Source organism: Poecilia reticulata, linkage group LG13, assembly GCF_000633615.1.
Source record: "Poecilia reticulata strain Guanapo linkage group LG13, Guppy_female_1.0+MT, whole genome shotgun sequence".
In the NCBI taxonomy this organism is placed as follows: domain Eukaryota; kingdom Metazoa; phylum Chordata; class Actinopteri; order Cyprinodontiformes; family Poeciliidae; genus Poecilia; species Poecilia reticulata.
The window spans coordinates 16,819,375-16,842,992 of NC_024343.1; the positions used below are offsets into that span (position 1 = coordinate 16,819,375).

The 23,618-nt window shown below is 40.4% G+C and overlaps 1 protein-coding gene across 2 annotated transcripts in view; it reads left to right on the forward strand.

Annotated features, from left to right (window-relative positions):
- The window catches only part of dscaml1 (Down syndrome cell adhesion molecule like 1), a 114,086-nt gene that overhangs the window by 1,227 nt on the left and 89,241 nt on the right, over positions 1–23,618 (forward strand). For both annotated transcript variants that reach the window (XM_008425715.2, XM_008425714.2), the window contains exons 2-3: positions 12,479–12,799; positions 22,202–22,348. In XM_008425715.2, the coding sequence (XP_008423937.1) occupies positions 12,479–12,799; positions 22,202–22,348 (468 nt within the window). The remainder of the gene's footprint in view (positions 1–12,478; positions 12,800–22,201; positions 22,349–23,618) is intronic.

Here is a 23,618-nt window from a genome sequence, read left to right on the forward strand (position 1 = left end):
GTGTGTGTGTGTGTGTGTGTGCGCGAGCGTGAGTGCGCGCGCGCAACCGCAAATTTGTGTGTTGGAAGTACAGAAGGAAAAGAATGGAGTGTCGGGGGTAAAAGCATATTTCCCCGTTTATCTGACTTTTTTTTTGTTATAGGTGCCAAAAATGGATGTTACTGAGGATTTTTGCTTAGTTATTTAATTCCTGCGAAAGCAGAGCAAAAAGGGTCAGTAGATTTTGATGAGATAAAGGAGTTGTTGTTTTTTTTATCAGGTGATGCTTTCCACTTGGATGTTTTTAAATGAGAAAAAGATCCAGCTATAGTTTGGTTTTCCTCTGCTAAAATGTCGGAGTGACTCAGTTGTTATCATCCTTGCTCTAATTATTCATCCACCATTTTCTGTGCCACTACATTGTACTGATTGGCCTTGCTCTGAACACTGCAGATGCAGGATAATTAGTTGTTTTCTCCCCTTTCCTTAAAAAAAGAAACACGAAAAGATTTAAATATTCATGCAAGAATTAGTGGGGAAATAAATATGTATATGGATCTATATCTAGATAAAAATGTATATAAAAAGAAAATCAAAAGAATCTCTGTTCAGGCTGCTGCCTTGACGAGCGACTTTGAATCTGGATGCTTAAATATAATGAACCATTCTAAAAGTTTATTCATATGAACTATCGTTTGTTTCTGGAGTGTTGCATGTTTGTAGTCGCTGGCCTTGGCACTGCCCTTTGCTGGGGTGCACCTGCGCCGTGGGGGACTTCTGGGCTGTTTTTGTTGTATGTAATTGGATTACAGGGTCTATTTCGATTTTACGCACTGTACATTCCCCTGTCCCGTGACTGAACGAAATGTATCGTGTGTGTGTGCGTACGCGCGCGCGTGGGTGTGTAGGTCTCCATGTGAATAAATGTGTGTGTGTGTGTGTGTGTGTGTGTGTGTGTGTGTGTGTGTGTGTGTGTGTGTGTTGTGATGGGAGGAGGGTTGGGGGCTGCAAGCAGCCACTGGAGCGGAAAGAGTGCTTGAGATGGGAGAGATGTAGATAACGCAGTGGAAAACAAACTTCAATTTTTTCCGTAGATTTCTCAGAGCCGTGCTCCCCCTGGTTTTGCACGGATCAAACATCTGACCGCTTTTCTCCTTTAAGAATATATTAATTGACGATATTGTTCAATTTTACGGCGAAAGACGAAGGTCTATTATCATACATGCATATGCATTAGTACTGCGTATTTTCCTGGCAGCGCCGCGCCACCCAATATGGCACACTGTCATCTGCTTGCTTCTTGTGTTTTCTTTACGCCAGAATTGAGGGTATTCTTGAAATATATATTTATTTTCATATATATATGCATTTCCTTTTTCTGCCTGTCACTGATGGCCGTTTGTTGCTTTAGTTTGGCTGCGTATCATCACACACCTGAACCCATGTCTGAGTGCGGAGTGGCGAGGGATGGGTGGACAAATGGATACATGTAGGCATGAGAAAGGAGGACAGACGCACTCATTCTTCTCTGTCATAATTTGGAAGGCTGCTTGTCATATTAGGGGAAATAAAACTGAGTCATACTCAGTTCAGGGATGTATGGGAATGTTACCCCAGGCCCAATAGGCCGAATCCAGGCCTGATCAAAAGGAAGAGGGCTGAAATAATTACTGCACTCAGTGGAACTGGGAAACAACTGGGAAATCAGGACCTTTGCTTATGTGCGCAGTTTTAAAAGCACCAACTCCAAAAAAAAAAAAAAAAAAAACGTTAAAAGAAAACGTCTAGTGCTGATCTGCACCACCTTGTCCTAAACCACCTGCCCTGAGTTGAATGTATCGTGCAATTTAAAAAAAAATAAATAAATAACTTGGTTTATTTAAAAACATTTTTTTTTCATTATTTTTCTTTTGATAACTTCTCATTACAATTTCTTCCAGCCTCCCCAAATTCAATAATAATATTATACTACTAATGAGAGATGCTTGTTTAAATGTTTTAATGTGATAAAATTGGTGCAATACCCTTTTAGCATTTATACCAGCAACTGGAGTTTCCAACACAAATGTTGGAAATTGTTAATCCTGCTACTCTCAAACTCTGCAGGGGTGAAAATATAACTACTGTAGTTAAGAACAAGTTTTCTGTACTTAACCGACAGAAAACTTTGTATTTCTTTAAAGGAGTTTACAGACTTTCTTAGCTTGTTTTAAAAACTTTACTCGGTCACATTTGAAATCACAGACAATCAATGAGTAAAAATAAACGCCAGAAAAAAAAATGGCATTGATGCTTCTGCTGGGTTAGTAATCAGATCTCATCTTGTTGCATTAATTGGATGATGGAGGCACTGGGAAAAACTCAGAACGAGGTTCAAGTTAACCTCTGAGAAGTAGAAGAAAACCCGGGACCCATGCATGAAGGGCCAGTGTGAGGAAGGCAGCAGCTTTGTCCTACAGTGTAAGCTCAGCTTGGTTTATGTTCAATATTATGACAGAGTAAATATTCAGAATAATATTACAGAGAAGAGAAGCTTCATAGATGCAGTGAAGGATGCAGAGGGTTTGGTGTAACGGAGAAGGATGCTGAGATGATCAGCTGTCTAGAAACCTGAAACCTGACAGAAGATGAGAAATAAATGTATCATTAATAATTACACAAAATTTTACAAAGCCATTCCACAATCCTAGAAGCCAACAAAAACATGAAGACTGATTGAAAGACATATTGCAGTTCTGTTATTTTAGGGGTAAGCTCTGTTTATGAAATGTTTTCAGAAGAAAATCGTTGTCTTAATTATCATACGCATTAATTTGCCTTTTCTATGCTACACTATTGTAGGTATTTTTTCTGAACGACTGCCGGTATCGTTGGTATTCAATTATTTTTATTCAGAAATATTTCCTTCTATACAAACGTATGTGAAGAGTAAAGGATTGTTCAAATATATCCATTTAAAGCATCAGGGTAGGACAGTTTAATCTACATAATAATTTAGTCTGTGAAAAATTGGAAAAATTTCCACATATTGTCCATAACACAGTTTATGTATCATACTATAGCAATTAAATTTTTCCTGAAAGAAAGCAGGTAAAAAAAATATGCAGCTAATTAAATACTATATATACAGTGGCTTGCAAAAGCATTCACACCCCTTGAATTTTTCCATATTTTATCACATTACAATCACAAACATAAAATATATTTCTATGGAATTTAATGTGAAAGACCAACACAGAGGTATTCAATTATGAAGTAGAAAGAAAATTAATTATACGGCATTTGAAATATTTTATACAAACAAAAAACTGAAAAGTGCGGATTGTAACAGTTTTCAGCCACCTATGAGTCTATATACTTTGTGGAACATTCTTTTGCTACAATTCCAGCTGCAAGTGTTTAAGGGTTTCTCTCTACTGGATTTGCACATCTAGGGACTGAAATTTTTACTTATTCTTCTTTGCCAAACAGCTCAAGCTCAGACAGATCAGATGGAGGGCATCGGTGAGCAGCAGTTTTCAGATCATGCCACAGATTCTTGATTGGGTTTTAGCTCTGGACTTTGACTGGGCCAGTCTAACACCTGAATATGTTTTGTTTTAAACCATTCACCTGTAGCTCTGGCTTCATGTTTAGGGTCTTTGTCCTGCTGGAAGGTGAACCCAGTCTCAAGTCTTTTAATCTTGAGTCTGGGTTCGTCCACAGACTCGAACAGGTTTTCTTCCTACACTGCCCTGTATTTGGCTCCAGCCATCTTTAGCTCTGACCAGCATAAAGTTGCCACCACCATATTTGACAGTGGAGATGGGGATGATGTTGAGCATATGCATAATACCCCCCCCCCCCCCAATACCTGTTTCAGTTCTCCACCACACATACCGTTTTGCATTTTGGCCTAAAAGTTTAATTTTGGTTTCCTCTGACCAAATCACCTTCTTTGACATGTTTGCTTTGGCTTCTGGCAAACTGCAAACAGGGCTTCTTATGGTTTTTTTTATTTTTTTATTCAATAACCATTCATCAATTCTTCCATAATAGTTTACCTGTGGACAGACTCCCCTTGTGGACCTCTGCATTTCGTCCAGCGTCATCTTGGGCCTCTTGGTTGCATCTCTGATCAGCGCTCTCTCCTTGTATGTTTAGGTCAACAGTCTTGTCTTGATGCGTTCACAGTTGTGTCATCTTCTTTCCATTTCTCGATGATGGATTGAACAGTGAGATTTTAAAGCCTACTGTACATTGCTTTAAACTTCTCAACTTTATTCCTGACCTGTCTTGTCCCCAAAATGAACTTTGCCGTTTATTTGGAGATCTGTGCAGCTTGGCAAATTTGCAGAACTTTTATGAGTCCGACACGTATGTTACATACAAATAAAATACAACCGTTTCAAAACCGTGCACAGTAAAAATGGAAGCTCATCTAACCAGTCTTCTGTGAAAATGCTTCACAATATATGAGTAAGTCTTATCTTTTATGCATAATTTCCTCCAAAGTCAGATTTGACTGAAGCGCATTGTGTCTATGCTTTTACAACTCCGCAGAATAACCTCTGCACATCACTTTAAAGTTAGGTTGCTATCATCATTGTGCTCAGACAAGCAGTTTGTTTCTTTATTGTGGAGTGCTTGGTAGATGAATGCAGCACAAAAGCGAGGAGGAAAAAAAAAGTCACTCTGCCTCACATTCTGTCTGAACATTTTGTTTATTTTGAACATGCTCACTTCGTTGGCCAGTTGGTGTGATGTACTGTTTCTAAGGCAAACCATTCAGGCAAATCCACTTCTTATCAGAGCGAGAAAAATATCAACAACATTGAAATGGCAGTTTGTAAAATGAACCTAAACCCCAGAAGTGTGTTCAGAAAAAAACTGGAGGGACAATGTTGCATTGCGCTTACTCTAACAAAAACACAAGCACACTGATATCCGTGGTTTAGCCTAAGAGTCTTAATTGGAGATGTCATGCAGTCTAATCAAATGTTCACTGCATGCTAAAGGTTTTTTTTTAAGTCTGGCCAGCAGTGGATGTTGCGATTTCAGGGATTTTTACTACCCCAATGAAAGGCAGCGACGATCTTAAATGGAACAGGTAAATGTGACTGGTCATAACAAAACCAGGAAATACATCTTTTGGGTTATTTACAGATGTTGAAAATGTGAATGCTAGGCTTTCTATTGATGTCAAACACATGGAAATAAAATTAAAAAAAAGAAATTAAGATATGGCTGCTGAATGTTGACACTGTGGAAACCAGATAATTGAAAAAATAGCAGAAGAATTGTCCCCAAACCTGATCAGCTACCTGAGAGTGTTAACAAAGGGTTATCTTCGCAAAAGTGCTGCGACAAGAGGTCTGATTTTCCAGGTTGTACAGAAATGTCTGCAGGGCAGAGATGAGGGATTCAGATTGACGATGGTGGCGATGCACAGTGCAGAGGTATGACGGTCATGGGGAAGCTGCAATCTCTTGGATGACTGACAGGAGGGCTTCTTCAAAGTCCAAGGATGGAATCTAGAGCTGAGGGCGACCTCGGTCCCGAAAGCCGAGGAGACGTCTTCCCAAAACTTGGAGACAATTTGAGGGCTCCTGTCAGAAAGGACCTGTGAGGGCAAAAGACATATTTAACCAGTTGCTGAGCGGTTTCTAGTGAGGTAGGAAGTTTCTTCAGAGGGATGGAGCGGCAGAATTTTGAGAAGTGGTCCACAATGGCTAGAATGATGGAATGCGGGATGACAGGCGATCAGGAACAGACAAAGGTTGCAAAAGCCCCTGGGTGGAGCTTAGGTGTTCAGGACGTGGGAACATATGTGACAAGCCTGAACATACTCTTTTACATCCCTGTGTAGAGACAGCAACCAAAGATAGTGCTGGATGAGAGAAATGATACATCCCACACCAGGACGGCATGTGGACCTTCTTGTGAACTGAAGTCCAGTTAGGGAAACCGCTACTAGGATTGGGTTCAGTACTTTCTACACAAGAGGTGGCAGAAGGGCGTAAAAGGTTGGATCTTTACCAGAGGATAATTGTCTGGAGGGAGCATCAGGTTTGGTATTCTCTGAGCACTGATGGCAGGATGATTAAAGTGAGAGAAAAAGATTGACTATCTGGTTTGGCAAGGGTTCAAGGGCTTGACTTCCTGAAGGTAAGAGATGTTATTATGGTCAGTACAGAAAATGATAAGGTGTTCAGCTCCCTACCAACCGGTGATGCCATTCTTGGACAGAACCGAAGGGAACATTGTAAGAAGAACCCAACTAAGCAGGTGTAGACGATGGATGGATGGAGAAATTTATCCATTTGCATTGTCCTTTGTGATCTTGCGCTGATGTACTTTGATGGCAGAGACCAAAACTTTTATAGCGTTCTGTTTTCTCCTCACTAACATCCTTGCATGTTGCATATGCTCAATACCTGCCCCAATAAACCTAAAGCTAAAGCTGTGCAGTCCACATTTGTTTAACTGTTTATATGACATTAATGCAAATGAATAGAGTATGTAAACTTCAAAGTTGAAACGCAGCTGCATAGTTTAGCACGTCCAAAATCTACTTGCAGATACGTTCCTATGAATTGAACCATCTTTCTGTGACTTTGAGACTGAAGGAAAAAGAAGAGTTGGAAAGACAAAGTGAGAGATTTATTGCCCCCTTTTTCTATCCACATGATTGTTATGGTGTGAATTCCAGTCTGCGTGTGTGTGTGTATGTGTGTGTGTGTGTGTGTGTGTTCCTGAATGAATCTAGATGAGACACAAAAAGCTGCATTATGCATAGAGGTTCACCATAGGCAATATCCTTGCCTCTACAGCATACATATTCATACTCCATTTTCATATCCACAGCAAAAACAAGTGGAGAAGTGTGAATGTCTTGGGGTGCATTGCTAAGACATGTTTTAGTAAAAAAAATAAAAATAAATTGCACCAAAACAAGAAATGCATAATGGTTAATGGTTCGCCTCACAGAATGCATCCTTCTTCGTGTTTCAAAAAGAACAAGTTCAATCTTCTTCGCTGCAATCCAGTGGTCTTAAACTCCAGTCCTCAGTGGCTGGTGTCCTGCAACTTTTAGACACATCTCTGCTGCAGCACACCTGGCCCCAATCTTAGCTGATTAGCATAGCTCTATAGAGCTGTGTCTGCATGCTGGTGAGGCAGTCTAAGCTTAATTCAAGTGTTTAAACTTGAAGGGAAACATCTTAAAATTTAGTTCTGGGGTGTGACTATAGGGACTCTCGCATCCCCAAAATCCTCCCTTCATCTTCAGACTTCAAGCAGAAAAAAGTTATTAGCTGTTCCAAGAGGAAAAATAGAAAAAAGCAATCCCAAAGTATGATGCTGCGCCTGATGCGTTTCACTGTAGGGATGGTGTCTCTTGTTTGAGTCTTGTTTGGCTTTGTGTGTTTGGGTTGTTCATTAAAAAAAACCAGTACAACAAAACCAGAACTTTCCAGAAGGTGTTGTTTTTGTTTATCTTTTAGCTTAACTATACAGGATACAAGGCTTACTAAATCTTTAAAATTGTCCAATATGACTTCATGCTTTACATCAGAAACATCCAAATTTGTATTTACCAAACAGAGCAGCTCTTGTCTTTTTCTGACAGGCGACGGTGTGTGATTTGATGGCCAGAGGGAAAGTGTTAAATCCACATAATATTTCCTGTTTAACTCATCCACATTGTAATCACACCGCTGTAGGAAACCGATGTCCGACTTTCCTGGTTTTCGTGTGTGTGTGAGTTGTTCTACAGCTGACTTAGAGATCAGGAGTGCATTATTCCTGACAGGATATGGGTGGCTGGTCAGGAGGGGAGAGGAGGAGGCTCTCAGGTACAAAGGTGCTCAGAAGCAACTGAGAGAGTGAATGTGTGTATGTTTCTTTCTGTGTGAGGTGATGTCAAAGGGATAGAGAGGTTATTGTTAAATCACTGGCTCAGTTTTGATGTCAAACTCAGCCAACAGCAAAGGCAGGGGAGTACAAAGAGAAAAAGAGAGAGAGAGGGAAAAAAAAGACATGCAATCGCTGCTCGGATGCACGCGGATGGGCCTGTGGATGTATGCGTGCACGAGCACAGTAAAGATGACGAGCAGATAGTGAGACAACGTTGTAGGAGCTACTCTCTTCAAAAATAGGAATTTAGGTCAAGTTCAATCCGTCGGTGCTGTTTGATTCGGCGTCAATCATTTTCAAAGGTTGTGAGGGAAACCGATCTGCACTTTCAGCACCATGGAGAGCGCCACAATGTGCTGCTGAGCAACGCTCTAATGAGGGACGCTAACGTGAGCAAACAAGGAGGAAACCACTAAAAGACGATGTCGGTGACATGGTCTTCCTTCTTCCTGTGGTCAGTTTTAGCTTCCAAAATAACATATTTATGCGATATGATAAAAACAAAGCAAAGAGAAACTAAATTGACGGAGTGCTCCAGTGTATGGATCAGCAAATTTTAAAGCCGAAAAATATTCCTTTATACAAAGCTGCATAGAGGGGCCTATTTATTGTAGTAGAAAATGTATTATTTCTGGTCCAGTTATGTCATACAAAACCAAAACTGTTTTGGTGGATTTTTTTTTTTCTTTTTCCATCTAAAATGTTTATTTTTTATATTTTGTATTGCTTGATTTTCTCCAAATGATTCTGATTGGAAAATGAAGGGAACAGGCAGAACATTTAACAACGACTAACAACAGCACTATCACTCACTTTTTCGTTTTGTTCTCCAATCCGAAGAGAACCTAAATTCGTGGCCTCTTTCTGCAGTTGTCAACTACTATTAACAATGACGGAGACGATCAGTAAAAAAAATTCAAGATTAAGAGCAATTCAACGCCGTCTTTAAACCTCGGTTGATGAACGAGCCCCTTTATTCTCTGAGGATGTAGAAAATTGAAAAGATTGGATTGAATAAATCCAGGCATTGTTGATACAATCCAGGGGAGAGAAAAAAAAAGGAATTAATTAAGTATCAATGTCTGAGATAAAAATTCTCTGGCTTGGGGCATCACATCTCCCCCTGGCCTGCAGCCAAGCTGAGCTCAGCACTTCCTCATGATCCTCAGTTCCCCTTCCTAATCCCAGCCAAACATACACAGAAACAGAGATTTTCATGGATGTCTTAATACCCCACTTTAGTTTGAATAAGGGTGTTTTGAGAGGGGGAGGATGTTATGAAAGCGTATCTGCTAGCCGTGCTCAATCTGTGCCACGGTAGCATTGTTTTACAGTGAGCCATGTGTGGTTTCCAGTTCCTCAGCTCAGACAGCAACAGAGAGGGTTCCTCCTGCAGCTGAGGCCTGGAAAATCACAAACAAGAACTTCTCTAGCTTAGAGCACATAACCAGAAAAAAAAAATAGATTGAAGTTGTGATATATTTTTGTCCTACTCAGAGTTGGGTGGATGCAGCTTATTACGTTACTGATGGTTGGATGATGCATATGGAATTGGACAATTTGCAGCAATTTGCAGTAGTTTGGAACATGGAGGAAGTTGTTTGGGTTAATGTGAAATTGATGAACATACAGCTCTGGAAAATATTAAGAGATGGCTGCAAAATGAGCTGTTGTCTGATTTTACTCTTTATAGGTTTATGTTTGAGTGAAATGAACATTGTTCTTTTTATTCTGTGAACTGCTCACAACATGTCTCTGAAATCCCAAATAGTATTTATTTGCAGAAAATGACCAAAATCACGAAAAAGATGCAGTTCTTTCAGACCTCAAATGATGCAAAGAAAACAAGTTTATATTCATTTAGAGCAGTGATTCTTAACCTTTTTTGAGGTACCGAACCCACCAGTTTCATATGCGCATTCACTGAACCCTTCTGTAGCAATAAATAAAATATGATTTCACCCCCCAAATTCAAGACATAGGGGTGACCCAACTAGAGTCTAGTTGGGTCACCCCATGATCAGTAAGTCTTCTTAAAAGGTAGAGTCTCTGAGAACAGTTCTTCAAAATATAGTCAGTGTTTTCAGCAAAGTTGAGCTGACTGTCCAGGAACGACCGAAATTTGCACAGTTTCGACGGAACCACTTTAAGGTCTCGTTTAGATCATTTAATTAGCTCTACATTCTTAAGAGAATTAAAAAATTAATAATAAATAATAAAGACTTTGCGGTATTCTGATTTAGTAATGTAATTATATTAGATGTGTTACCACCTCCGCGCCACTAGAGGCAGTACCAACCCCGAAAAGGGGTTGGTCTAAGGAGCAGATTTAGAAGTACACCGAAACTGTGAGTTTTGCTGAAGTAATTAAAGACACAAGTTCAAATGCATGCTGAGTGGAGCTCCTTCAATCAGTGCTCCTCCGCAGCTCTGATTGGCTAAGCAATGTAACGTGATCCTCTGCAGCAAGTGATGGCAAAGCGGGGCGTCATCACGACTTTACACAAGTGTGTAAAGTGTGTAAAGTCCGCGGCAGAGGCTCCGCCGAACCCCTGAGACCGACTCATCGAACCCCTGAGACCGACTCATCGAACCCCTGAGACCGACTCATCGAACCCCTGAGACCGACTCATCGAACCCCTGAGACCGACTCATCGAACCCCTGAGACCGACTCATCGAACCCCTGAGACCGACTCATCGAACCCCTGAGACCGACTCATCGAACCCCTGAGACCGACTCATCGAACCCCTGAGACCGACTCATCGAACCCCTGAGACCGACTCATCGAACCCCTGGGGTTCGATCGAACCCAGGTTAAGAACCACTGATTTAGAAACAACAATGCTAATTTTTTAACTCAAAGAGTTCAGAAATCAATATTTGATGGAATAATCATGAGGTTTTCAATCGGGTTCTGTGCAGTGGGCTCTTTTTTTTACAGAGCTGAATACACAGTGGTTTGCATACTGTAGAGATGCAAGTTATCGAAGTTAAGCTAAAACTGATTGATCTCATTGAGTGACGAAATATTCATAAGCGGACATTTTCTTAAAACCCAGTTTTCTCTTGTCTTTCTATAAGTTGAAATGCCATTTTTTTTAATAATATGCTAATTTATTTTATTTTATTTTTTAAAAAGAAGCACATCATTATATTTGAACAATTTTCTGTGCCAGCTGTATTGAACGCTGACTGAATATACAAAACATTTTCTCACACATTATTAAACGTCAACATAATCCTTAAAAATAAAAAGAACGGGAATTTTTGGGGGTTCCTGATAAAAAAAAAAAGATAAAGAGAATAAAACACTTAATCCCCCATGAACAGAGAGATGTAGAACTACCACTGAAACGCAGGATGACATTTAATTTCGAAGTTGCTAAAATTTTCAATTCTGCTATCCCTCAAAATCAACCATGTTTTTTTTTTTTTTTTTTTTTGGCATTATGTCTTTTTCTGTCATGTTACAATTTTTTTCATGAAACTCTTTGAGGGCAGCTGAATGAGCACTATTCAGGTGACAAATTAAGGCGCTTGACAAGTTTGTCTTTGTATGTTTTAAACAAATAAACAAGAAGGTAATTTAAACATATCTGAGAAAAGGACAGATGGTTTTCTGATCATTTTGATTGCACAAATCAAAAAAAAGTCAAGCTTACCTTAGGAAGACATGAAATGCAAAAAAGACTAACTTTTGAGTAAATGATTGATTTTTATTTCACATAGAAATAAATTTAGTCAAAAACCAAGCAAGGAAGACAAAACAAGGGCCCATAAACAACTAGGTGGAGGTAGAAAGCATATTCTGACTTCCTCTATTTTACAATATATGATACACTAACTACAAATATGTTATAATTTACATATTTAAAACAATTCAGTTTTCATCAACTGCTGTCAAAGCACTTCTTTTTTTTTTGCAACATTTGGGATTGTTAAAGGCTGTGATTACATTAGTTGCAATTAGATTCTTCCTCCATCGTCAATGGAGTCATACTCGTTACAAGTATGACTCCATAGGTATTGTGCAGCTCTAGTTAGAAATGTTTCTTATTTTTACTCATTTAGCCTTAGACTATGTCTTTGAACTTCAAATGTAAGAGGCTGCCTCACATTGCCTTGACTAAAAGTTGTATTTCTTAATTTGCAACCAATTTGCTGTTGTTCTCTACTTTATTTCTTCTTTTTTTTTTTTTTTTACACTTTGTGGACTTTTTTTTCACGACTTTACTTGCTATTATAACAAGAATAAAGCCACTTACTGTTTTACTGAATTCTCTTAGGCATCTCTTGTCAACAGACTCCAAGGTTGCTGAGCGTTTTCTTTAAAGTTGTGAAACCGGATTGAGTCAATTGCGAGATGTTGTTGAGGTGGAAGCTCCATAAAGAATTCAAAGTCCTGAGGAGTTAAATGTTCTGTTAGAATGAACTAGAATTATTATCTTTCCTAGTTTGCAGATGGCCTAAATTACCCAATTTTACATCCTGCAGGTTTATCTTGCTGTTTTAAAGAATGAGCTGTGGTTGTCTTGTTTCGTACTTGTTTGGTACGTGATGTCGCCTCTAACGGGTTCTCCCCGTCTCTGTCACCCCAACAGCCAACAGTGAGGATGTTGTCTCTACTCGGCTGTACTTTGTGAACGCCTCCCTGCAGCGAGTGACCTTCTCCAGCTCGGTGGGGGTGTCCCTGCCCTGCCCCGCGGGCGGCGCCCCCCATGCCGTCCTGCGCTGGTACCTGGCTGCCGGAGACGACATTTACGACGTGCCCCACATACGCCACGTGCATGCCAACGGCACCCTCCAGCTCTACCCTTTCTCTCCCTCTGCCTACAACAGCATCATCCATGACAACGAGTACTTCTGTACCGCCGAGAATCAAGCGGGCAAGATCCGAAGCCCCAGCATCCACGTTAAAGCAGGTGAGGCTAAAGCAAGTGAAGTAAATGATCTGACATTTTTGTGCGTGCAGACAAATTTGGCAAGTTGAAAAGCTATTTATTTATTTATTTGTTTTTTTACAATCTCATTTCACCAAGTGAAATAGGTTAATTACACGAAGACAGAAGTTTTCAATCATTCGTTTGTGTCAATAATGATGATTTTCTGCCTTGTTATTAAAATTTAACATAATATATCAAATAAAAATGAAAACTTTTTAATACACAGATGATGACTTGATTAAAAATGTTTAATACTTGCTTTAAGATTTTTCTCTTTTAGGTTTTTATTTCAATGGAAATAATCTTGACAAAAAACCAGCTTTTATTTGACTCCGCCTCTAGATAAGGTAAATCTAGGTGTATGCGCTCATCATAGAAAATCAGAGGGATCATAAATAAATCTCGCAAAGCTCACCCAACTTCAGCAAATAAAGTTTTACAGTCACTTTGACTCCACAACAGCAAATGGACATCATAAACATGCCAACAACACGTTTGGGAGTCAGGAAAAAAAAAAAATTTTCTGTCCTACCGACCTGGTGACCTGTCGAGGGGCGTAACCCGCCTCTCAGAGCCAGAGATGAGCATGAGCAACATCCCGTACGGTTCTGGGTTTAGCTCAGATGTGCACCACGCACTTATCTCGTTTTGCCTCAGTTGGGCGCGCAGCATAAAAAGTTTCTGAAAAGCCAAGAGATTTTGACTGAGAATAAGCTGGCCTCTACCAGAAAACTGAAAGTGGGTCATCACCAGGGCTTTCAACAGGATGATGATGATGATGCTGACACAAAACATTTGATTAAATCTACACACAGAAATAGTTCACCAGAAAAAAAAAAAAAAAAAAAAGCTGTCTTCTATGGCGGTTCCTAGATTCCTCTATCTTTATTACTCTCCAACAATGTGAAGAAAAATCTAAGCATCTGTCACAATGGCCAATAAAACAAACTTTGGAAGTAAAATTAAAGCTGTACATTGTCATTCTGGGCAGGCCAGTGGGTTATCAGCCAAAGTTAGGTGTGGTTCTCCACAGCAAGCTCGGTAACACCCTTGTTTGGCTTGGTAATCTCATTATGATTGACATGAAGAGGCCCTAAAAGCTTGGACTGTAAACATTCAACCCCCACTTTAGAGCTGAGGTTTCAGTCGCAAATGGGTTGGACACCGTGTTTACCCAGCATCTCTTAAATTTACCATTTAGGCCGGATTTTCTAACATGAAACGCATCATTTGTCATAATTTAGTCACATTTCCTGCCTCAACAGGAGACAAACAGGGGGTGATTTATGCCTAATAAAAATATGATATTTTGTGTCGCTACACAGAGTTCTAACATAATAAAGAAAACAGATCTGCAATGCTTTTGCCAGAGTTCACAGTTTTTTAATCTAATTTATTCAATCTGACCGTAACGGGCAGACAAGTTAAAGCAGGCGCTACATAAAGCTCACTTAACTTTAAAATTTTCATGAAACGTTTTATGGGTAAAGCACCATCAATCTGGATGAATCTTCAAAATTTTGTGTGTGTTTTCTTTTTCCCACGGTCACAAACTCTAAGTCGGTTTATTTGGACTCCAATGTCTCGGTGCCGTCCTCTTTGTATTATCAGATGATGAGTTCAATGGTACTCTGAAAGACTTAAAAAAAAAAAAGCTTTAGATATTTTTCATAACCTGAACATGTTGTGAACCTTTCTATAACTTTACCCCTGACCTGTATGAAAGGTGACAATCTGGGAAAAGCTCAATGTGTTTGATTTCATGCAGGTACCTTCCACAAAAATAAAAAAGGAGATAGATTTTCTAAACATTACATTGATTTCAAAAAAATTGAAAAGAAATGATCTCACCTTTTTTGGGGGTTTTCCCCCCCCAACCCATAAAGTAATTTTAAGCTCTTTTCAAAGCGGCTATGTTGGTCCAATATCTGTTCAAGTGTTCTGAAACGCCTATGAATTTGTTACGTTCTTTAGAGGACAGACCCACAACCACACAAACATTTGGCTCAGTGACCCGTCTGCGCTCCCTGCCAAGGTCAGAGCTGGAGGGAAGTGATGAACACGCTGATTGAAGGCATTATTGCTCATCTTCACAAACGCACACAGATACAGTCAAAAACCCCAGACACATGCATGGTTAATATAATGCATATAGGTGTACATACAACAGATTTATACATTTATATTCACGCCCCTTTGAACTCACACAGACAACAAGCAGACTCCCATCCACTCCAGCTTGTGTGCAGCTCATGCCAGCAAGCTAGTCTCCCAGTCTCTCCATCTGTCCATGGACTGGAAAGTCCCAAAACTACACACACAAACAAGCACACAAACACACAGACTGTTTTTCTATCTTCAAAAGGACTTTACATTGACTTCCATTAATTTTTTTTTACTCACTTCCACAGCCTAACCCTGACCCTTACCCTGAACTTAACCATTACCAGTACATGCCTAACCCTAACGTTTACCTAAACTCAATTCATACCTCAGTCCTAAACCTAACCCACTAACCCTAAAACAGCACTTCTTCTTATGGGGGCAAAGCTTTGGGCCCCATAAGGTAAAGTGCGTTCTCACAAAGTAGTATTTGTTAGGAAAAAGTGGTCCTTACAAGGTGCTAAATGCTAAAACACACACACACACACACTCACTGAGCCAGTCACTGCACAATTTTTGGGTGCCAGGTTGTTTGGCAGAAAAGATGAGCCACAGACGTATAAAGACGTGAAAAGAAAGATGAAAAGAAGTGGATTTTTGGGTCACAGTGAAAGCTACACATGTAGCATTGTTGAATTTGTTCTTTGCGGCCACCTAAAGAGGCAGCCATCAGCTCCCCGCCTCACTCCTGCATGCACAGGTAGAATGTATTTCTTAAAGCGGATCTGAAATCTCCTCCTCACACAAACACACCCATATGGCCTGCGTGGTCCCCAGAGGATGAGAGTCCCTCCAGCGTCAGAGTGACCTTCCAGATAGCCTCAGTGTTGAAGTGACCTTCCTTTCCAAATAATTACAACAATTAATCAATTAAATGCTGAGGCAACCACAACTCTACAGCTCCGTAGCCAGGCTCATGTGCATGTGTGCGCACCTCATTACCTCTGGAGCCTAACGCAGCACAAAGGCACGCCTTCGCTCCCTCTCCCACGCGCACGTGCGTGCCCGTGGAAAACCCTCTGTCTGCGGTTGCCACGGGCAACCCAGGCGTGAGCGCCGGGGTGTGGCGTACCCCCGTCTCAGGTGGTGCACGAGAATGATGACAGCTGACAAGTCGCAGTGAGACACCCTCCACAAAAATCTGCCCCACCCCCTCCTCGCCATCCATACGCTTTTCCTCCTCCGTCGCCTTTCCGTCTCTGTTTTGTCCTCTTTTATTCCTTCTCTCCCATGCATGCTCCAAGTAGTCCAATGATAACATGATCACCAGTCTGAATGCCTCCACTTTTACAGAAGACAAACTGAATTTAGTTCAGCACTCATTTTAGTTGTTTTTTAAAAATTATTATTATTTTGTAACAAAAAAAAAAAAGCTTTGATAAAGAGAGAGTATGCTGTCTTGTAACTCTAGGGACTCAAGTGTCAAAAAATAACCAAAAAAAAAAGTTTGACCTTTTCAAGCATCAGATTGGATGAAGATGCATAATGCCCTGCTTCTAAATCCTACTCCTACTGCTTCTGTAGGTAAGAAGGTGCTGTGAGGTAAATGTTTCTAAATTACTTATCACCAGGAATACCAACAAAATAAAAGTCACGGTGTGAAAAAGAAAAGTCATACGCCATAATCCTGGGGATTTTTAATTATTTTGCTGTTCATAAACAGGAAGTATTGTTGGACGTCTTAAACTATTTTGAGTCCACTGATGGGTAGTGAAAACTTAAATACCAGTGGAAGACATTTAAAATGTCACCCAGTCTTTTAGAGTTGAGGCAGGTTTGGCCCGTGGTGAAACTCTTCTATAGCCAGAGGAACTATGACGGCCCCGATGCTAAATCTCTACACACCTCTGTTGGTGTGGTCAATTTTAAAGGTAACAAGTTGATGCTAAATATAGATGGAATAATACTGGAGGCACTGAAGTGTTTCTTTCATCATAGGGTTGTATCATAACTCATACCACTTGCTTTTCACAAATTCAGTTACACTATTATTTCACTTAGTGCCATATCACAAAAAAGGGACATTACAAGACAAAAGGATTATGCATTAAACTTAAAACGCAGATTGCGGTTTAGTTGACCTTAATCAATCCATCCATTGCACCCACTTTATCCAAGTAGGCAACTGGGGAATTTGTTCAGTAGTCACTCTGAGACACAGAGTCCACACTGGACACGTCGCCAGACAGGAACACACATAGACGATGCATGCTAACGTCCTAGCATGCATGTTTTTGGGTTGAGAGAAGAACACAGAGTCCCTGGCGAGAAAGCAAGCATGCATGGGGAGAAAATGCAAACTCCATGCAACATGATGGAAGCTGAACCGAGGACCTTCTTCCTGCGGGAAACAAAGTTGCCAAATGTGTCAACAAACAAATCCATTTGTTCTAACAAAACACGCATAAAGGGACAGATATGTTCCAGATCTTGCCACTTACACAAAGTTCAGTTTGATCTGATCTGTACAGTGCTGTGAAAAAAGTATCTTCTCCCTGACAAAACCTGTTCTGTTTTAGTCCAATTTAACATTTTAGATCAGCAAGCTAATTGAGAAAACCAGAGTAAATACAACATGTGGTTTTTATTACCTCTCTGTTTGAGTAAACCACTTTGTCGTCTTGTTTTATGTGTTCTGGAGCCGTACAGGTGTGTGTGCGTGTGTGTGTTTGTGTTTGCTGGTGTACGTCAGATCATTGTTCCACTGCAAAGCTTGAGTCTAAGATCACAAACTTAGCCTGACAGAGAGCAGAAATGATGTCTTATCAATACAGCGAGGTCATGTCCCACAGACGTATGCAACCTGAAACCATCGTACCGCCACCTTCATGTTTTACCACTGGTATGACTTTGGACATCTGAAACGCTGAATTAGTTTTGCACTAAATGTAAATCTCTGCTCCTGATTGCATCCATCCATCCATCAATGGAGGCCAAGCAGAAGAGTCACCGAACATTCTTGTGTCTGCTAACATATATATGTTTTATTTTTGTTGTTTTTTTGCTGGTATCAGTTTGAAAAACCAAAAATCCACATAATCAGAAAGACGGGAGGTTAATTAATAGTTGCCCTTTACCTTGATCACTGAATGTCACGAAAGAACAGTCCATTTTTATTTTCATATAACTTTCAGCATAAATGGTTAACATGAGACTTCAGTGCACACATGCAGTAATGCTGTGACAGAACGGGCTGTACGAGTCAAAAGGTTTTAAGTTTCATTTACCTAACAGCTGCTTACACAGACGCAGTACAATGAAGGAAGGACACCTGTCCGTTGCTAACCTTCCCTCTTCTTTGTTCCAGCTAATGTACACAAGACTGCGAAGCTCTGGAAAGGGTGTGCATTGGTCCTCGTTCTTAATGTGTCCTCGGCATCTCCTCTCTAACTGGTAGTTTATTTCTAACGTAAAAACAGGTTCTCCAAAGAGTGTTTCATTTTTATTACATTTTTTAAAATCTGTAACATTTTCAGTTGGTAATGAAAGCCACGTGGATTAGGATCTCTTGTGTTTCATTATGTTCCTCCACGACCTATTCGTATTCTCAGCTTGCTTTATAAATTAGTAAATGCAGTATTTGGTTTCCCTGTCGTTAATTATTGAAGCGACAGTGATACAAGACTCGCCTCCCAGTGCGCCCAGTGCGCCCAGGCCCATGTTTTAGCTCGTTTCCTGGCAACCCGGCTACTTATAGTCAGGCATCAGTAACATCCTAATAATTCTGCTGCGCATGCGATGAGGAGGGGGAGTGCAATTTACACACAAATCAGTCAGACTATTTTACATCGTGTTACAAAGCTGCCCTCGTGTCTCTGTAAGGTCTTTGAGTAACGTGCAATAAATCACAACAGTGGCCTCTTGTTGCAGTCGCTGCTGGAGCTTATTTGACAGATTTCAAGTGGGGGGAAAAGGAGTTGTTGCGCAACACTCTCCGAAAGGGTGTGAAGAGTAAAACAAGTGACCTTGACTGGATATGAACTTCCACTGAACTGAAATGTGATATCTGTCATCATTGTGGCAAGTATTTACAAGCTGTCAGGCTGATTTTAAACACTCTCGGAGAGCCTCAGTGGGCATTTGGGATTTTACTTTCTATTGACAGGAGGGAGCCAGGTCACTTGGAGAGTAAATAAATGATTGAAAGGATTGGCTCGGTCACAACAGCCGAGGCTCCCGTGTCGATCCCGGCTATTGATCCACTTGCTAGATGGCATCAATGAAACGCTAGACTTGTTTAATTTAAGGAAGTCAAAGGAAGGCCTAACGAGAATGATTTTTATTTTATCTGTTGAGCTCTCGTCGATGCTCTGCTTCTGGTAACCAGAGTGGTGGCAAAATGATCTATATCCTGTCTCTTGGATTTCGTCATGTTGGAACCTAAAAGAAAAAATTACGTGGCGTATCGTGCGACTCCAATGTCTCCAAATATAATGCAAGTTAACCAAGTTCTTTCAAAGATCGCCTCATTTCAAAAACAAACTCCAAACGGCACTGTTAAGTTTGAAGATCACGTCAGAAAGATTAGCTTTTAAAACAACATGCAAAGCTTCAACACTTCAGTTCATCCTCTGAAAATACACACAAAGGAAGAGTAGATGCAACTAAAAAGAGTTGATTAGAAGAAGTCAGTAGCAAGATGGAGGGAAATACTGCAAGAAGATCTGTCAGGTGCTTCAGAAAGCTGGGGGAAACTTTACTTTATTATTGTTTTTTTTTTTGCTTTTTGTATTGGCATTTTTTGTGATGAAGCAGTTTGTGGCTCTTGACATATTAATTAATTGGACCACATTGCATAATATGACTCTTAATGTGCAGCCAGACCTGCAATTTTTTACTTGTTGGAGTTGCCCAGTCAAACATCCGCTGCAAGTCTTGAAGAAAAAGATTTTTCCAGATGCTCTCAATCTCATCTTAGTTTTTTAGTTATTTTGCAAAAAAATGGGTAGATAGACACATTTAAAAAGAACTGAATCTTTTGTCCTTCTGTCTCTGTGAAGTTGTTTTATAAGATAAATCTTCAAATATAAAAAAAAAACATACTCTAAAATGTTTTATAATGTCAAACCAACACACACACACAAAAAAAACATTCTAAATAAAACTTTGAAAAAATTGAATTAACCCTTTCATGCATAGTGGTCACTATGGTGGACAGCTATCTAAAAGCCTTTTTCTTGTGCTTCTTGTGGATTTTTATGCTATAAATGCACACAGACCACTGAAATGGACACTAATGCATCATAAAACACACTATCAACTACTGGCCATCAGCGGCAAATGCAAGAAATTGTTTTTGTTAAATCCAATATGACCGACAGAGAAAAAAGCACGCCAACCGACCCGGTCCCTCCTTCTTCTGTCGATGACTCTAGCAGGTAAAAAACATATTGTGACATCAGATGACCCCTAAAGACCAATACTACTGATGTATTTTTCAAATAACAACTTTGTATTTGGAGAAAATTACAACTGATCACCTAAAATATTATATATACAAATATTTTTTCCTACCTGAAAATGTAAAAAAAAATTGAAAAAAAAAATTCCTGACACTAAGGATCATAATTCATGGATGAAAGGGTTAATTTTAACAAAAGTATATCAATGTTTGCCAGGTTCACATAAACACTAGACTCTGCTCGTTCACAAGCCACCAAAGAAGAAAGTCGGGGTCCACGGTTCAGGCGCTTTATGAATAAAGTACAACTGTGAAATCAATAGATAGAATGAGACAAAAGACTTGGGAGAATAAAGCTCGAACTTTAAGGTGAAAGACTCTCCACCGTTTCGACAAGGACATTGGCTTTGGTTCCACTGGGTTCCAGTGACAGTAGCGGCTGGCATAAAGCATTATTAATGACCAAGGAAACTGGCCTTCAGGCTAGGCGTTAATTATATCACTGGAGAGCTGGAGGAAGAGAGCGGGAGGGGTGAAGCCACTCCCAGTTTGGTGTGTGTGTGTGTGTGTGTGCATGTACCTTTTACATTGTTAAGCCATTACTGTCCTAATTTCTAAAGTGAGGCCCGGCTGATAGATTGCCAGAATCCGTCCCCAATATCAGTCTAGACCCTATCTGATTTCTGTAATTGTGTTTTTCTCATCTTACTCATGTCAGATATTCTCTTTTTTGTGCACATCGAAGAGGAAAAAAAATATCTAGTGAGTTAACTTTAAACAAATAAGCTCCACGGTTTGGGTTAGAAAACAACACGCCGATGATTCTGTCTAGTGGGTGGAACTACCTGTCTCTCCTTCTTATCAAAATAATCCATTCATTTAATTTCACCTCATTTAATTTATCTAATGAATGTATGCGTTGATCCAACAACTCACATTTTCCCCCTCTAATCCAAATGTGACAGAATTAACTGGAGAGATCATTTGGTTAGCTACAGGCTACTGTTTTTATCATTAAGCCCGTCTTGATCACTATCGTCCTTTTCTGTACGCTGGCACAGATTTGTAGTCTGGAGCTCGGCGTGCCATGAGCAGAGGGTGTGTTTTTGAAGCCTGGCGCCTGCATGTGACAGCTCCATCGGCTGTGAGCGGTCCTCCACTCCTTGCCGTCTCATAGCATCTGTGGCGCTGCGCTTTAAAAGGCCAGGGGCCGATCACTGTGCATCCCTTTCGACGCAGCTCAAAGTCGGGCCTTCTTACAGTCAAACTGTGGCTTTACGTCCGGGGCTAAAAAAAAAAAAAAGTGCATCGCTGTCCTAATGTGGTTAAACTGAACACCAGACAGCTTTGTTTTCTGGTCTGTCCCCTGCATTCATCGTTTGGTGGGACTGGACAGTAATGACATAAAACAGAGACAGTCAAAAACATTTGTTTTGAAGTTAGACATTATGTGTCACTAATTTTCAGATTATGATGTGTACAAACGGAATCCTTACTACTTTAGCTTTTTTTTTATTTGCAAAGATTCCTCTATGAACTTGGTTTCCCTTAATTTTAATAAAACACAAAGTTGCAATTATCAGTACTGCATAAAAATGCAACAATCTTTTTATATCTGCTTGCATTGATAATCTGATGCTTCTCAGTTGATGATGTGTTTTATAACTATTCTCTTTCAGCTTCTCAAACGTGATACACTTTAATAAAAAATAAATAAAATAAAGATGTTTCACTTTTATTAGCTAAAAGGATTCAGGTCATAAACGCAATACTGCTTTAAATAACTAACATTCTTCCTTTCCTTTCCAATAATCCAGTGTTCAGGGAGCCCTACACAGTCCGAGTGGCAGACCAGCACTCCATGCGGGGCAACATTGCCGTATTCAAGTGCCTCATCCCTTCAGCTGTTCAAGAGTACGTCAGCGTTGTGTCCTGGGAGAAAGACACCGTTTCCATCATCCCTGGTAGGACATCAAGGCTTCAGTTATCATCAGTGATTCACCAAACACTGTTACGTTGCAGTTAGAAATTAGTTTGACAAGGTTTTGTCAGCCAATCGCTAAAATACTGATGTCATGATTCTCTTGTGTGTTTTTTTTATTTATTTGCATCAGGGACAAATTAGATGAAGAGCTTTAACAGAATGTTGGTTATCACCTCGTTACAGGGATGAATATGTTTTGTTTTTGCAATGCTTGTTGGGGTTGAACATTTTTGCACCATACCATTCCTGTAGTTTAAAGGTTCTCTATATGGGTTGTCAAAGGAAATCATGGAGAAACTGGAGGTTTTTCTACAGGTCGGCATCGGTGCTATTGCTTCACACTGCCGCTCGTTCAATACAAGAAGGTCACCTGACTTTTCCTCTGCATTCAAGAAAGGCAAATTCATCTGTTTGGAAATATTTCTGGCCACGTAAAAATACAGACAGACATGTTGTGGAAACACACTCTTAATATAAACCATAAAGGAAACTCTGCTTGTGCCCATGTGGGTGTGGGAATGTTGACTGAGAAGGCTTGAGATGGTACGCAGTCGGATGAGTGATACATTTGTGTCACTGCTCGTGAAAAAAAATTGAGCAGCCATATCTCTGCTGCGTCTCGGAGCAGCTCTCTTTACTCCACATGATCCTTTCTTTAAATCATTCAACGGAGAAGCAATATCACTTTGAAACCGAGCCTGCTACTAGCTATTCTTTCAGTGTGCATTGACATTTGTGTGTGTGTACGTGTGTGCTTGTGAATGTGTTCAGGTGTGCGTGGCACGGTGTTAACATCTGCTCTATAGAGCAACGCCAAATTGCAGGCTGTCAGACGAGATTGTTTAGGTCAGATGATACGTTTTGCTCCTTGTGCCCCTTATCGCCCTCTCTGATACGGAGCGCTTATTTCGCCTCTGTACAGTGCATGCGCCTTTGTGCATAAAGGTGTGTTTGTGCTCCTCTTTGTACGACGCTATCCTTCACACAGCAGCACCCATTGATCCAACTCAACACGGGTGTGTGTGCGTGTGTGTGCGTGTGTGTGTGTGTGTGCGTGCGTGCGTGCGTGCACACACACACACACACACCCCTGGAAGCCCGAGGGGGGTTTCCAGTCTGGATCGATAAAGCTTGTTGTTGGATTCCCCTCTCTCTTGTCACGGATCTCTCAGTGTGAGAGTGGTGAGACCAGGCAAGTCTGTTTGACTCATAGCTCAGAGTGTGTGTGTGTGTGTGTGTGTGTGTGTGTG